Source organism: Bubalus bubalis, chromosome 5 (genome assembly GCF_019923935.1).
Source record: "Bubalus bubalis isolate 160015118507 breed Murrah chromosome 5, NDDB_SH_1, whole genome shotgun sequence".
NCBI lineage: Eukaryota > Metazoa > Chordata > Mammalia > Artiodactyla > Bovidae > Bubalus > Bubalus bubalis.
Genome location: NC_059161.1, coordinates 114662892 through 114675921, shown reverse-complemented (window position 1 = coordinate 114675921; position 13030 = coordinate 114662892). Strand labels below are relative to the sequence as shown.

Below are 13030 nucleotides of genomic sequence, written 5' to 3'. Positions count from 1 at the left end.
TAATTCAATTTAATAATTTCCATGCAGCTTAGAACAGGGCTTGGCACAGAGTAGTCAATAAAAGCTGGTTCTTTAAATTGTGAATTCAGTAACTTACATATTTTTAAAACATTAATGCTACTGTTTATCATGAACTTGCTACATGTCTGATTTTAGTCTAAGCCCTTACAAACTTAATGCCATCTACTCCTCCCCTACAACTTAGTGAAGTGGGTGTATAACCCCTCGATCCGGTATTTAAAATTGAGGGTTGGATAAACTTGGTCACTTGTCTGATCACATTCAGCCAGGATTTGAACTGAACCTTCTTGACTTTTAAAGTCTGTGCCTTAACCTCTTGACACGGGTTATACTTAACCTTATATTTCCCTAAGCGCCCACCGACTGCTGCGCTGTTAGTTGCTCAGTCATGTGTGACTCTTTGCGACCCCATCGACTGTAGCCCGCCAGCCTCCTCTGTCCATGGGTCTTCTCCGGAAAGAATGCAGGAATAGGTTCCCATGCTCTCCTCTGAGGGATCGTCCCAATCCAGGGATAGAATGCAAGTCTTCCATATTGCAGGCAGATTCTTTCCTGCCTGAGCCATCAGGGAAGCCCACTGACTAGCCGAGTGTAAATGTAAACGTATAATCAAGAAGATCTATAAACTGTTCCCACTGCACAGCCATAGCAGGACAGGTGCTCTGGGGATGTATCCAAGGGTCTCATAGTGAGAGCTCATCACAGAAGCTGCTATATTTCACACGGACAAAACAATAGGTCCCTAAGTCCCTTCATCCTGAGATGCCCTCTGCAATTTTAGAAGACTACTCTCACTGACATTTTTTTTCCATTCCCGAGAGTTTGCAGATAAAGTCCCAGGATATGCCACCCTCTATTCTGTATCCTTAATAAAAAGGGAGGAGGCTGGTATACCTCCCTTGTGACTGCTCAGCATCTCAGGATGGTGACTTTAAGAATGGTGTGAAATTCGAAAATGCTGCAATTATAATAAGCAGGAGGAGACAGGACAAGTTAAATACCAAGTATCTAGGGAGAGATCATTATCTCAACTAGGACTCAAATGCCAGAATCTTTGGTTGTAATGTCAGTGACTTCCCAATTGCTTAAAAATGGATGAGAATATCTTCATTAGGAAAAGTAGGTATGTGTGTGAGAGAGAAAGAGGTGGACAGACAGAGATAAAGGACACACATTCATCTTTTCAACAAACTTGGAGCTTCCCCTCTGAGTTAGGTGTTGAACCCTACACTGGGACGCAAAGATGGAGAGAGTGTGTTAATACATTTAACAAAAGGCACAGAAGCAGTGCCAACAAGAGCAGGGAGAGTAGTATTTTTAGGGATGGGCTAGAAAGATAGGCCAGCACAAATATGAATCCCTTTATTCCCTCCTTCTACACAGGTGCCTTTCAGTCACCTAAGTCAATGTGGGCAAGGCCGCTCCAATAACACACCTGACTGATTCATTTCCTTGCAAAACACATGCTGACTTCTTTTATCCATCGTGGGGAGTTCTAAACATCAAACAAGAATCCCTACACTGGGATGGCATCAATTGCAATCAATCCCAGTCAAGGCGCATGCTATCTGATAGGGCAACGCATATACCCAAGAATGACGGGGTATTAATAAAGGATCAAGCATGAATTGGCTGAACCCTCACCTGCTGCCTGCCTATAAGGTGGTCTCTGAAAGGACGTTCCAGTGGGCAGGTGAACAGTAAGTGATGGAAAGTCCAGGAATCAGGAGGAGTTAGAGAGGATTGGGGTTAACACTGGAGCTGGGCTTTTGGAGAAGAGACACCTGCGGAATAGAGCAGACTGCCAATTACCCAGTGCCTAGGGTGGGTCCAGCACAAAGGAGCAGGTCATGCGCCAGGGCTCAGTGACAGAAAGGGTTCTCCAGCTGCCAGGCGAAACCAAGGGTCAGAAAGAGCCAGGTTCCGGCAGCAAGTGAGAACCTGAGCCCTAAATTTGCTGGCACCTTGACTTAGGATGGGGCTTCCCTGGTGGCTCAGATGGTAAAGACTCTGCCTGCAGTGTGGGAGACCCGAGTTCCATCCCTGGGTTGGGAAGATCCCCTGGAGGAAGGCATGACTACCCACTCCAGTATTCTTGCCTGGAGAATCCCATGGACAGAGGAGCCTGGACAGTTACACTCCATGGGATCACAAAGAGTCGGACACGACTGAGCAACTAACACACACACACACCACAATGCCTTAGGGTGGACACGGCACACCTGTGTGGGTATGGTCCCCTGACCCGGACAGTCAGTCCTCCGACTGGCACAGCAGAGCCTGGGGGAGGGGACGGGCAGCACTGCCACTTCCTGTCTCCCCCTCCTCCTCTACCTGGGACTACAGAGAGTCCACCTTAACCACTTCATCCTCACGTGGGCAGAGTCTCTGTCTGTCTTCGACTCTTGCTGACGCCCTGGGAAAGTCTCTTTCTTTCTCTATGCTTTCCATTTTTGTCTTTTGTCTCCTTGATCTATCTTCCTTGCTTTATTAATACTCATGAAAATACTCCTCAACATTACTGAGGCTGCAAATGCACACTTGAATCAAATAAAAGGAAAGCTATGCATCTTAAAATTAAATTTGGCACAACAGAAACAATAATACAAACTCCCAAACTTTTGGAAGTATTCAGAAATGTCTTTGGGAAAATGTTTCCATGTTATCGTCCTGTAATTATGTCTACTTTTCTTCAGCACTGGCATTCACGATAAATAGAAAATTATCATATTCATTTTTCCCGTCTTTTGTGTAATTACTTCTTCTACAACAACATCGTGTTCTATTATTCTTCATGGCGGGTCTATAGCATTTTGGATAATTATGAGTTAAATTATCTTCTGTGGCCTTGCCAGAAAACTTCACAACCACTTAAAACATACTGTATTTCTATTATGCAATGGAAACTTGGTTAATCGAGATCTCATAAATCTTCAGACCCACTGGAGATGTTTAATATTCAAAAGCAAGTTTTCAACATTGATCAGCACTCTTATGGAAGCCAGGTCAAGTCCTTCAGCCTCTCTTTGATTTAAGCAAAATGTGCCATCTCCAGGGAAGAGGAGGCCACAAGAGGTCAGGCAGACATTGTAGGGTATGAGTCAGCCACAAGGTGAGCGAGAAGGGCCTGTGCCCGCTGCTGCCACAGTCTTGATGGTTTAAAATAAAATACGAGCATAAAGACGGGGAGACGGGATGACACAATGACTTGGATTTTTGGATCTAGAAACACGTGACTTCTCCTCTTTGCATCCTTCCACGCGGGTCACTTGCTTCCTCCTGGTTCTTGGAGAAATGCTCTGTCATTGGTGTCCTTGTCATCATTCCCCTGCTGGCTCTGTCCTGTCTGCAGGGTCCCTGGAGGTGCTGCTCGTCCTGTGAGAGGTCACAGACGTTCCCAGAGGGCACAGCGTTCGGGGCAGGGTCAAAGCTAAGGGCACCCATGACTCAGGGGCAGCACACATGGTGGGTGGGACCCTCTGCAGCCTGATTTCTGGCCCCAAGAGACAGAGCAGTGTTTGCTGGTGTGCAGGTGAGAGGCGTAAAGGACCTGCTGGGGGCACAGCAACAGAGCCACAGCTCTCAACCCAGTGCAGACTTCCTAACCTTGGCTCAAATATAGCTCCCAGGAACACAGAGGAGCCGTCTGCTTCTTCTGCTTGAAGCTCATGGAAATATCCTCTGTTCTCCCTACCTGGAAGAGGGCACTATCAAACTCAGAAGAAGGGGGAAAAGGCATTCTAGGAACAAGCATAGACTCTGACACATAATAACCATGTGACCCAAGGCAAGTGCCTCAACCTTCTGAACCTCAGTCTCCTAGTTTATACAGTGGGGATTGTAGAGGAACAAAATTCGACATCCCAAAATGTTTCTGGCATGTGTATTATTTCAAGCTGAAAACAGTCAAGGCCCAAGACTCAGGAAGAAACTCTGACCTTCCCAGTAACTGTCTTGAGAATTCAGATAGAGGACCTATTCCAGGAATAGAGGGTCAGGAGAGATGTCTGCAAAGAATACGGCCAGGTTTGGGGGGCAACTCCCAGAGATCAGAGCCCACTCTGCGTCCCTCTCTGTTGGACCAACAAACATTCATTTACCAATCAATCTGCTTTTTCATCTCCATGTGAACTGCCTTCCTCTACTTAAAAGTCCCACACCACTACTTCCAACATCCTCCTTAGTCTTCAGCTGAGGATGGTGTTCAGGATGAGGACTTTGGGCTTTGGGGTGAGTTATTTAGTTCCCCTGGGTTTCTTCCATGTATATATGTTATTAAACTTTTGTTTGACTTTCTCCTCTTCACCTGTCTGCTGTCTGTTTAATTCTTAGACCAGCCAGAAGACCCTAGAAGGGTAGAAGAAAATGTCTCCTTCCTGGACAGGATCATAATATTCTGAAAATTACATGAAACAGTAAGTAATTGGCCTGGCACCTGACACACATTCAATTATGGATGACAGGGTCTATTTATTTAAGCCCCACCCACAGGTTTTACTGAAAGGTCTGCGGTGTGGTCCCGCAGGGAAGGGGCACCAGGCTCCAACACCTCCCTTCTCTAACCTCTTCTACTGGGGCAATGACACAGAGATGGAGGCAGGGTGAGTGCTGAGCTGCAGAAACATCACAGCTTCAGTTTTCACGTCTTAAAAAAAGATGTGCCAGGTACGAGAAGTCCCAGGAAGGTGCTATGGCTGGAAGGTGAGAAGGCACTCAGCGGGAAGCCTCTCTCCCCAGGGCCCATTCCCAGCCACCTTCCGCCCCAACCCAACGTCAGCTAAAAAGCATCTTCCTGCAGGGGAAATGGTACACAAACTAACGAACCCAAAATAGTCTGGGGCCATCTTGAGTGGATTGGAAAATAAAAAATCAAGAAAGGTTAACAGTTCCTAACTTCACAGGCAACGCCATTTTGGCCAGCCCTAAACACATGTTTAGGACCATGACGATGCTTCCCATTGATGATAATGTTCAAGTCCTCCTTTGGGAAGGATGGACGGAACCTCTTATCCTCTGCGTCTCATGTCTGGACCCCATCAGGTCTGGAGCTCAGGCTGCCCAGTCCTGCTCGCCTCCACCCTTGCCCTTGACCAGAGCCAGCTGCACAGTGAGCAAGGTAGGCAGGCCAAGGTCCCTTTCTAGAACAGCAGGACTAAACTGAACCCAAGGACCAAATTTACTTAAAGGCCAAAAAAAAAAAAAAAAAAAGAACAAGGGCTTAGATGGGAACGGCTGAGTTGTTTAGAGCAATCCAGAAAGTCACAGAACACGTATGCTGACTGCCTTAAGATGCGCCCCCCATCCCCCACGCTGGCATCCCTACCAATCAGTGATTAGACGGCCTCAATCTAGCCAGCCCCTCTCTTCCAGGTCTGCCGGATTGGGATACATCAGCTTCCCCATCTGCCCCTCTCCCTCCTGGCTCCACGTGTCTCCTCTGGTCAACAGAAGGCAGGTCTCCGCAGGAACAGCCCTGCTCCCAAGTCCATCACCCTACTGCAGCTGAGAAGACCCCCTCTGCTCTGCTGCCCTGCTCCTCACCTTGTCCCAGGGATGGCTCAGCCTCAGGGCCCACTGGTGGACTCAGTGTCCCCCCTGGAAAGTGATCACACCAGAATGCAAGTCCCCTAGGCCCCCAAAGGCTCTAACCAACCACCTGCTGTTGGCACCATATTGTGAAGAGAATGGAACCCTTTCGCTGTGAGCATTTTATCACTGCAGATTAACACTCCATCATAAGAGACTGAGCTCCTTTACAGTGGAGTAAAGCATTCAGCCCAGACGTATCATTTTGGATCCTCAGTATCCATGACGGCGGCGTCTGTAGCCAACACCTAGGTCATGGCTTTGTGCCTCTAGAAATTCACAGTCCAACCACACCCACATGTAACTGACGAGTCCACAGTGTGTAACCATCAGAACAAAGATCTGCAGCAGGCGTTATGGGGGCTCAGATGAGGGTGAGTCCTGACCATGAGCAGAAAGCAGGGCGCTGGCTGGCACTGGGGAAGGACTGAGAATTCTAGAGCTCTGTGTGTGTGATGGGAGGGGGAGGAGAATTCTAGAGCTCTCTGTGCATCTGGGGGAGGGGGGAGAAATGAACCTAGAAAGGACAGGGCATCACAGGTCATCACTGAGGTTTTGTTTGGCTCCTATAACAACGTGCACTTGTGTGTTGCTTTCTAATCAGCATAACAACACCATCTCTTTCATCTCCCTGATGCCTTAGATGGGGCAGATACCATCCCCAAGGGTACACAAATGAATTCAAGTGCTCAAAATCATTTGGCAGGTGAGGGGAGGAGCAAGAATCAAGCCCAGGTGGTATGCAGGCCCCCAGGCCTGGTGCTCCTTCTCAGGCAATTCACAGCTTTAAGTGGTGACGTCAATGCACACAGGTAGGGTTACATTAAGTGTGGGCAGGGCAACTGGAGACCAGCCTTGCTCAGATGCCCTGGGGCAGGAAGGGGCTCTGGGGCAGCAGTTCTCAACATGAGAAATACTAAAAGAGATCTTTAACACACCCATGCCCAACTCCAGACATTTTGCTTTCATTCGTCTGGGATCCTGGCCATGGAACATCTAAAATGCATCTTCAGTAACTCCGGGGCAACCCAGGTTAGCACTGCAGCTGGAGTGGCCTTGTATGGACTTGTACTTGGGTCCATGTCTGAATCCATCTTCTCAGGCCAAGAGCAAAGCCAGTGCCCCGATTGGAGTCCTTAATCAGTTTAGGTAACTGAAATGCTGAAATTGACGTGCTGTGGCCTTGTTTGGAATAACCGAATGGCTCTTCTGAATGTTCTAATGTACACAAAAAGAAAGCTGCTGATGGAAAGGGCAAAAGGTAGAGAAACACCCAGGAAAAGACAGGACGCCTCCCTGGGAGCCTGACTGCCTCAGTGACTTTGGCAAAATCCTGCTGCTCAGATTCCTCCTTGGCAGTGGTTAACCTCCAAATACTGGGTTCCAAAGAGATTAGCTCAGAACTCCAAATGAAAATGTGAGGGTATTTTAGACGAGAGTTTCTAAGCATAATCCCAGATCAGCCAGCCTGGATCAGCAAAACTGATTATCCTACCATGCTTTAAAAAAAAAAAAAAAACCCTCCCCAGGTTGCTGGTGGGAACTTTGCCCACTTAGCAGAACAGTTACAGCAACAACCCCCACTTTCAGCCTACCGAAACCCCCTCAGAATGTTCACGGACACGGATGATGCGGTCCACTGCAAAACCGAAGCAAATTTAGAGAAGACTGAGGTCCAGGAAGAAAACACATCTGGTGAGCATTGTGTCACTGAAATAGCCTAATAGACACCAGCTGACCACACCGAGCATCCTGGGCTCCCTTCCTGACGTGGGCAATGAATCAGACACAGGACTTCTAGACACTTGTCATATCTAATCTAATGCAGAGGCACAGAACATTTTTAACCCAACAGCAGATAATTGTAATGAAATGATTCTGGCCAAGAGGGCCCATTTGTAATAATGAATTCAAATCAGATTCATAGCAGCTATAATTCAGACACTGTGAATACCACCTTCATTTTCCATATCATCTCTCTTCCAAGAAGGCAAAATAACTCCATAGTCACATAATTATTTTTACTTTTCAAGTAGCCCTGTGAAGTAGTTATGAGGAAGATAATATTGCCTCATCTACATAATTTGAGTTCCTTCCACGTTCAATCAAAGACCTGGCACCACAAACATGCCTCCGAGGAATGAGATCACCCCACTCTAAGCCGAGCAGCGTTTCACTGAAAATTTCAAAGGAGGACCGAGCTTTCTCCTTCCCTTGGCTTCTCCTGGTTGGTCTTCGACCTCCTATGTAACTTCATTCAAGATTGAGAAAAAGGCTTGGCTTACTTTGCTCCGAAGCAGCCACATATGAACAGACTTTCTATGGCTCTGACTAGTGGACCTGGGAATCAGTCAGTGTTTTCAATGCCTTCTGAACATCTGATGCATTCAGAACACTAAATTCCCAAACACAGAATTCCCAGTGGCACACCTTTTAGGAGATTAGAGAGTGACTGCGGTTAAAAACTACAATTTTTTAGAAGCAAAAAAAATCAACAGGATGATACATCTATCTGGGGTTGAGGCCATGGACTTCCAGAGACGGGAAACAGGATGCCCGCCCCCTCGGAGTCCTGACAAACAAGGTTTTCACTGAGACCGGCGCACAGCTGTCGAGCCAAGACACCAAAGGAGCATGGAGAACAGAAGGGGAGAGATTGAGATCCCCAGAAATCTGTGAGAGTTATTGATGTTATTTTAAGAAACACTGTGATCGTAGTGAAATCAGAACCTTAAAAAATAAGGGAATAGTAAGACTTCAGTGATCAAAGATGGAAAGATGAGAATGAATAACATGCAAAAGCATATAAAATGGAGGCATTTGATAAAAATGAAAGAAAATGTAATAAAAGAGGAAAACATGAGAGGCAAAAGAGAATACAGAAAGATTAAAATGGGGACAATGCACTGAATTTCTCTATTTCAGGGCAACTTATACAGAAGTCAAGAGGCAAAATCATCGTAAGGTGGGCTTACTTTTTAAAAAATAAAGCATGCCGTCAGGTAATAGATAACAGTTATATTCAAATATGTAAGGTTTTTCTTTCTTTTTTCTCCACAAAGCACAAAAAGCAACTATTCAGCTTTTCCCTTTTTTATTCCCATTCCCATTACGAAGCCCAGCTGCTAAACATTAGAATTGACGATCATGAAAACAGGCCAGCAGCTAATAAAACGGTAGCTCAAAGCTGGCCCTCTGCTGGTGGAACAGTGTTACTGCAGGCCAGAAAGCTTGAACTTTCAGGGACAAGAGGCCAGAGGCTTTTGGAAAGTTCAGCACTGAGACCTTATCCTGTGCTACGCCTCTCTGTCCCTGGTAAGAGGGTATGAGTTTGGAGGACGGAGAGAGAGGCACACAGCATTGGCACCCCTTAACGCCCACCGCCATTTCCCCACGTCGCCTGGGGTAACCCGCACCGTAGCCTGGCTGTTACTCCTCTCTTTGAGCAGACTGGCCCTCTGCGCATGTGCCTTGCAGGCCCCTCATCCCGGGATTTCTCTGATGCAAGGAAGTATGCACGTTATACTCCCTCTAGTCCGGGACAGGCCAGAGGGGTTCCCTCCTGCTGGAGGTCTAGAAAGGAGGTCTGTCTCCATTCTGGTTTTTCTCCCTCCTTCTGGGGCCCCCATGCACCACCAGACAGGGTTCTAGGACCCGTCCTTGGGCTCAGAAGAAAGCACAGTGAGACCACCCAGAAGGCAAGCATCAACCTCCACTCCTGGGCTTAGGAAGAGCAGTGGTCGCGTGAGGCCTTCCTTTCGTTCCTCAGGGAGAGGTTCATCTGGGCTGAGAGGGACACCAAGGAAGTCGAGGGCCGAGCAGGAAGGGAGCCCCACCCTCACGCGTTCCTTGGAGCTGCCAGGCTTCTCAGCTGCAGAATCTGGGGCACGATGTTTTATTTCCACCGTAACCATCAAAGTCACAGGCAGGGCAAATGCATTCACCCCGTGCACACTGTGAGCAGAGTTAAGCTGGGACGTCCCTGAATGTGTCTCCGAGGACCAGAACTGCCTCATTAAAGGGATAAAAGATGATATCTGCTGAGCTGGTGGAAAGTGGTGGCTGCATTTTTATTAAAGTCTCTGCTGCAGCAGGCCGGGTCCCTAAAGGTTCATATTCCAAGAATCTCCACCCCTCTGCCTGGAGCCCGTAAGTGCTTCTCTGTAACTCATTAAGGTAAAACAAAAAGCTTTCCTATTGTGCTTTTCACACAGGAGTGTTGTCGTTGCATAAAAGAGGCATGTTTCCTCTCCCTGGGCCGAGGCTGCAAAGATAAAACTGCCCTCGTAATTTACAACCGGGGCCCCAGGAGCAGCACGCGGGGTTGGCATGGATGGCTGCAGACTCATAAAGGGCCCGGGCCCAGCAGCTGGCAATTCCAGAGCCGGAAATTTCAGGTATCCCGCTGATAGAGGCCAACCAGCCCTCTCTGGACCACCATGCCTCATCACATACCTTCCCGACTATGAGACAGCCCCCAGGGCACCAGTGCTCCCAAGCTCAGCCCCCAGTATTTCAATGCCAGGGCTCACATCGCAGTGCCAAGTCTAGCCACAGCGTCATGGATACATGCAGTCCCAAGCCTGGACCTCAGGACTCGCTCCGAAAACCCGGGGCCAGAGAAGCCACAGCGAATGACCAAGCTGTCCAGGAGAACGGGTCCCAGCTGCCACAGAACGCCAAGTGGGCACCTCTTGGGCCTGCAAAAGCCCTCTCCCACGCTTGTCTCCCACGCTCGTCCCCCACGCAGGTCTCCGGTCCTCTCTCGCTCGCCCGTTCCCACCGAATCCCATCCGAGGGGCTCAGTCCCCCGCCGAAGTACAGCTCCCTACCTGAGGGTGGCGCTCTCCCCCTGCCGGACCGTCACGTTGTCCATCGCCTTGGGGAAGGTGGCATCTCCGCTGCGCACGGGCACTCCTGTGGGTACAAGGAACAGCAGCCTGAGAGACACGACCACGAGGCACTTCCAGGGCAGGAACAGGGACCCACAGACCCCCATCCTCGACAGCCACAACTTCCCAGAACTCCGGCGGCGGCTCGGTCCTCGTCCCCCGCCCCGCACGCCGGCGGGTCTCGGGCAGCCGCGCGGGGAGGGAGGCAGGGGCTGGAACCAGCCAGAAGCGGAGAAGGGGGTAAGGAGAAGCGGAGTCCAGGCTCTCCGGAGTCTACTGATTCTTCCTCAGATCCTGCCTCAGCTTTCCAGCCTGGCACAACCAGATGCCCCCTCCTGCATCCAAAAAAGCGCTTTCTCGATGCTCCCCTGGGGAGGAGGGAGGCGGCCGGGAAGGGAGAGGAAGGAGGAAGGTGCGGGGATGAAGGTCACGGTTGCTCTTTCTCTGTCTCTCTTCGAGATGCTACTTTAACATTCAGTTGGGCACGTCCTGCCGAGGTCTGGCATCAAAAGTTTATAACCCAAAGAAGCCAGGCAAGTGTCTCTGACATAAAGGAGATGTCATAAAAAGCTGCCGCTTCAAGGAGAGGAGAGAATGTTTTATTAGATCACACATATGTACAGATGTATTTAGAAACCAGCCCGAGTCTCCGATCTGGAACGCCAAGGCGGTAAAAAGTTCCACCGCGGGGACCCGCAGCTGTGGCCAAGTCCGACGATCCTCCAGAGCGGTGGGTGCCTGGCGTCCTCGCCGCAGCCCGGGCGGCGACTGGCGGCCGGCCCGGCCCGCGGAGCGCCCGCGGCGCAGGCTCGGGGCTCACGGGGAGCGGGCAGACGGCGCTCCCGCCTCTCCGGGGACGCGGCGCGGGGCGCGGGGACGCGCGGACGCCACGCTCAGCGGCCGCCCCCGGCCTCCGCGCTGCCGGCCTCCCGGGAGCAGACCCGACGCGCGCGGGCCCAGACCGCCGGGGTTGTCATGGCAGCAGCTCCATCACTGACCGCCGCTCTCCGCGGTGCCCGCGCCGAGCAAGCGGGCTGACCGCGCGCATCTCGGCGGGCGCGGGGCTCGGGCTCCCACCTTAACCCCCGCCGCGCCGCCCACTCGCGCCAGGAGCCGCGCGGGCCGGGCTGCCACCTCCCTGGCTCCTCTTTCCCGCGACACCGCGGCTGCCCGGGAACGCTGCGCCCCTTTCGGCGGCTTCCCTACGTGCTGGCGGGAGGGAAGGGCGGGAGAGGGAGCTCGGGGACCGCAGCAAATTGGAAACTGACTCGCACCTTCCCTCCCCGGATGCCGGATGCCAAGGCAGAAGTTGCCAAACCCCGCCCTGAGGAGCTCAACTAGGTTTCCCGCGCCAGAATGCCGACTCAATGCGCGCGGTGCAAGGCGTCCGCAGCTCTGCCGTCCCCACTCCACGTGGCCGAGCCACCGTCCCATCCCAGACAGAGCTTTCCTGGGCTCTGGCGAGATGGTGGAGCGCTTTCTACTCTGGTGACCCGCCTTGGAAATACTCCTGGCCCTAGACTGCTCTCTATCTCTCCAAATGGCAAATCTGAATGTCTCCCTACCGCATCACGTGCAAAATCGTCTCCATCCTACTCCACATTACTACCCAAGGATCTCATTGTAAGCATACAAGAGCTGGGAAAAACACACAGAGATCCTAAAAAGTATTGACCGACTTTTACAAAATCTGTCTGTTGCTTTATGATCACAACATGAAGTGGAACCATCATGCATCTGGAGAGGAACTGGTGGTTAGGGCATTCTTAGAACCCAGTCTGCCAGTTTGGAGTGCCAGGGCATTTCTTCTGGTCAAGAGCTGAAGGCTTTCCTTGGGCCTATTGAGAGGATTTCTTTCTGCTCCCCTGGCAAAAGCCACACCTTATTGTGTGGTTCCTGCCCTTGTATCATAATCATAATTGAATGGTTGCTAGGTGCAATTTTGCTTTACTGTATTGGTACTCAAATCCTTTTGCAATATTAGCCTGGGCTCTGAACAATTGTTCCAATGAAATGTAATTCAGAAATAAGCTGTAAACTCTTGCCATGGATTGTGTTCATTCCTGAAGGGCACAAAAGCATGCTACCTGCTCTCAGTTATAAAGGACTGGACACAGATAATATACTTCCCTGGTGGCTCAGTGGTAAAGAATCCACTTGCCAATGCAGGAGATATGAGTTCAATCCCTGGGTTGGGAAGACCCCCCTAGAAAAGGAAATGGCTACCCACTCCAGTATTCTTGCCTGGAGAATCTCATGGACAGAGGAGCCTGATGGGCTACAGTCCATGGGGTCCCGAAGAGTCGGACACGATTTAGCAACTAAACAACTACATGCTGTACTATGATGAATATACAATATAAATGAATGCTGTCCATCCTCCACCCCCTGTAAAAAGGTAACTATACATATCCCAGGTCTAACGTTTTTAATTAGAGCATGGGACCTCAGGAAGAAAGAATACCTGTCGCTAGTTATGCCGCAAGTGTTGTGTAAGTTTTAATAGAGTGAAAGTACCTGGAGTTCCTTCC

General features: G+C 50.1%; 1 protein-coding gene across 4 annotated transcripts in view; it reads right to left on the bottom strand.

Moving 5' to 3' along the window:
* Window positions 1–13030, bottom strand: part of OPCML (opioid binding protein/cell adhesion molecule like) — a 1072271-nt gene that overhangs the window by 530959 nt on the left and 528282 nt on the right. For 3 of the 4 annotated variants that reach the window (XM_025287319.3, XM_025287318.3, XM_025287321.3), the window contains exon 2: window positions 10440–10524. In XM_025287319.3, coding sequence (XP_025143104.1) covers window positions 10440–10524 — 85 coding nt within the window. Of the gene's footprint in view, window positions 1–10439; window positions 12907–13030 lie in introns of those variants that run through there. The other variant, XM_025287322.3, reaches the window with a different exon arrangement.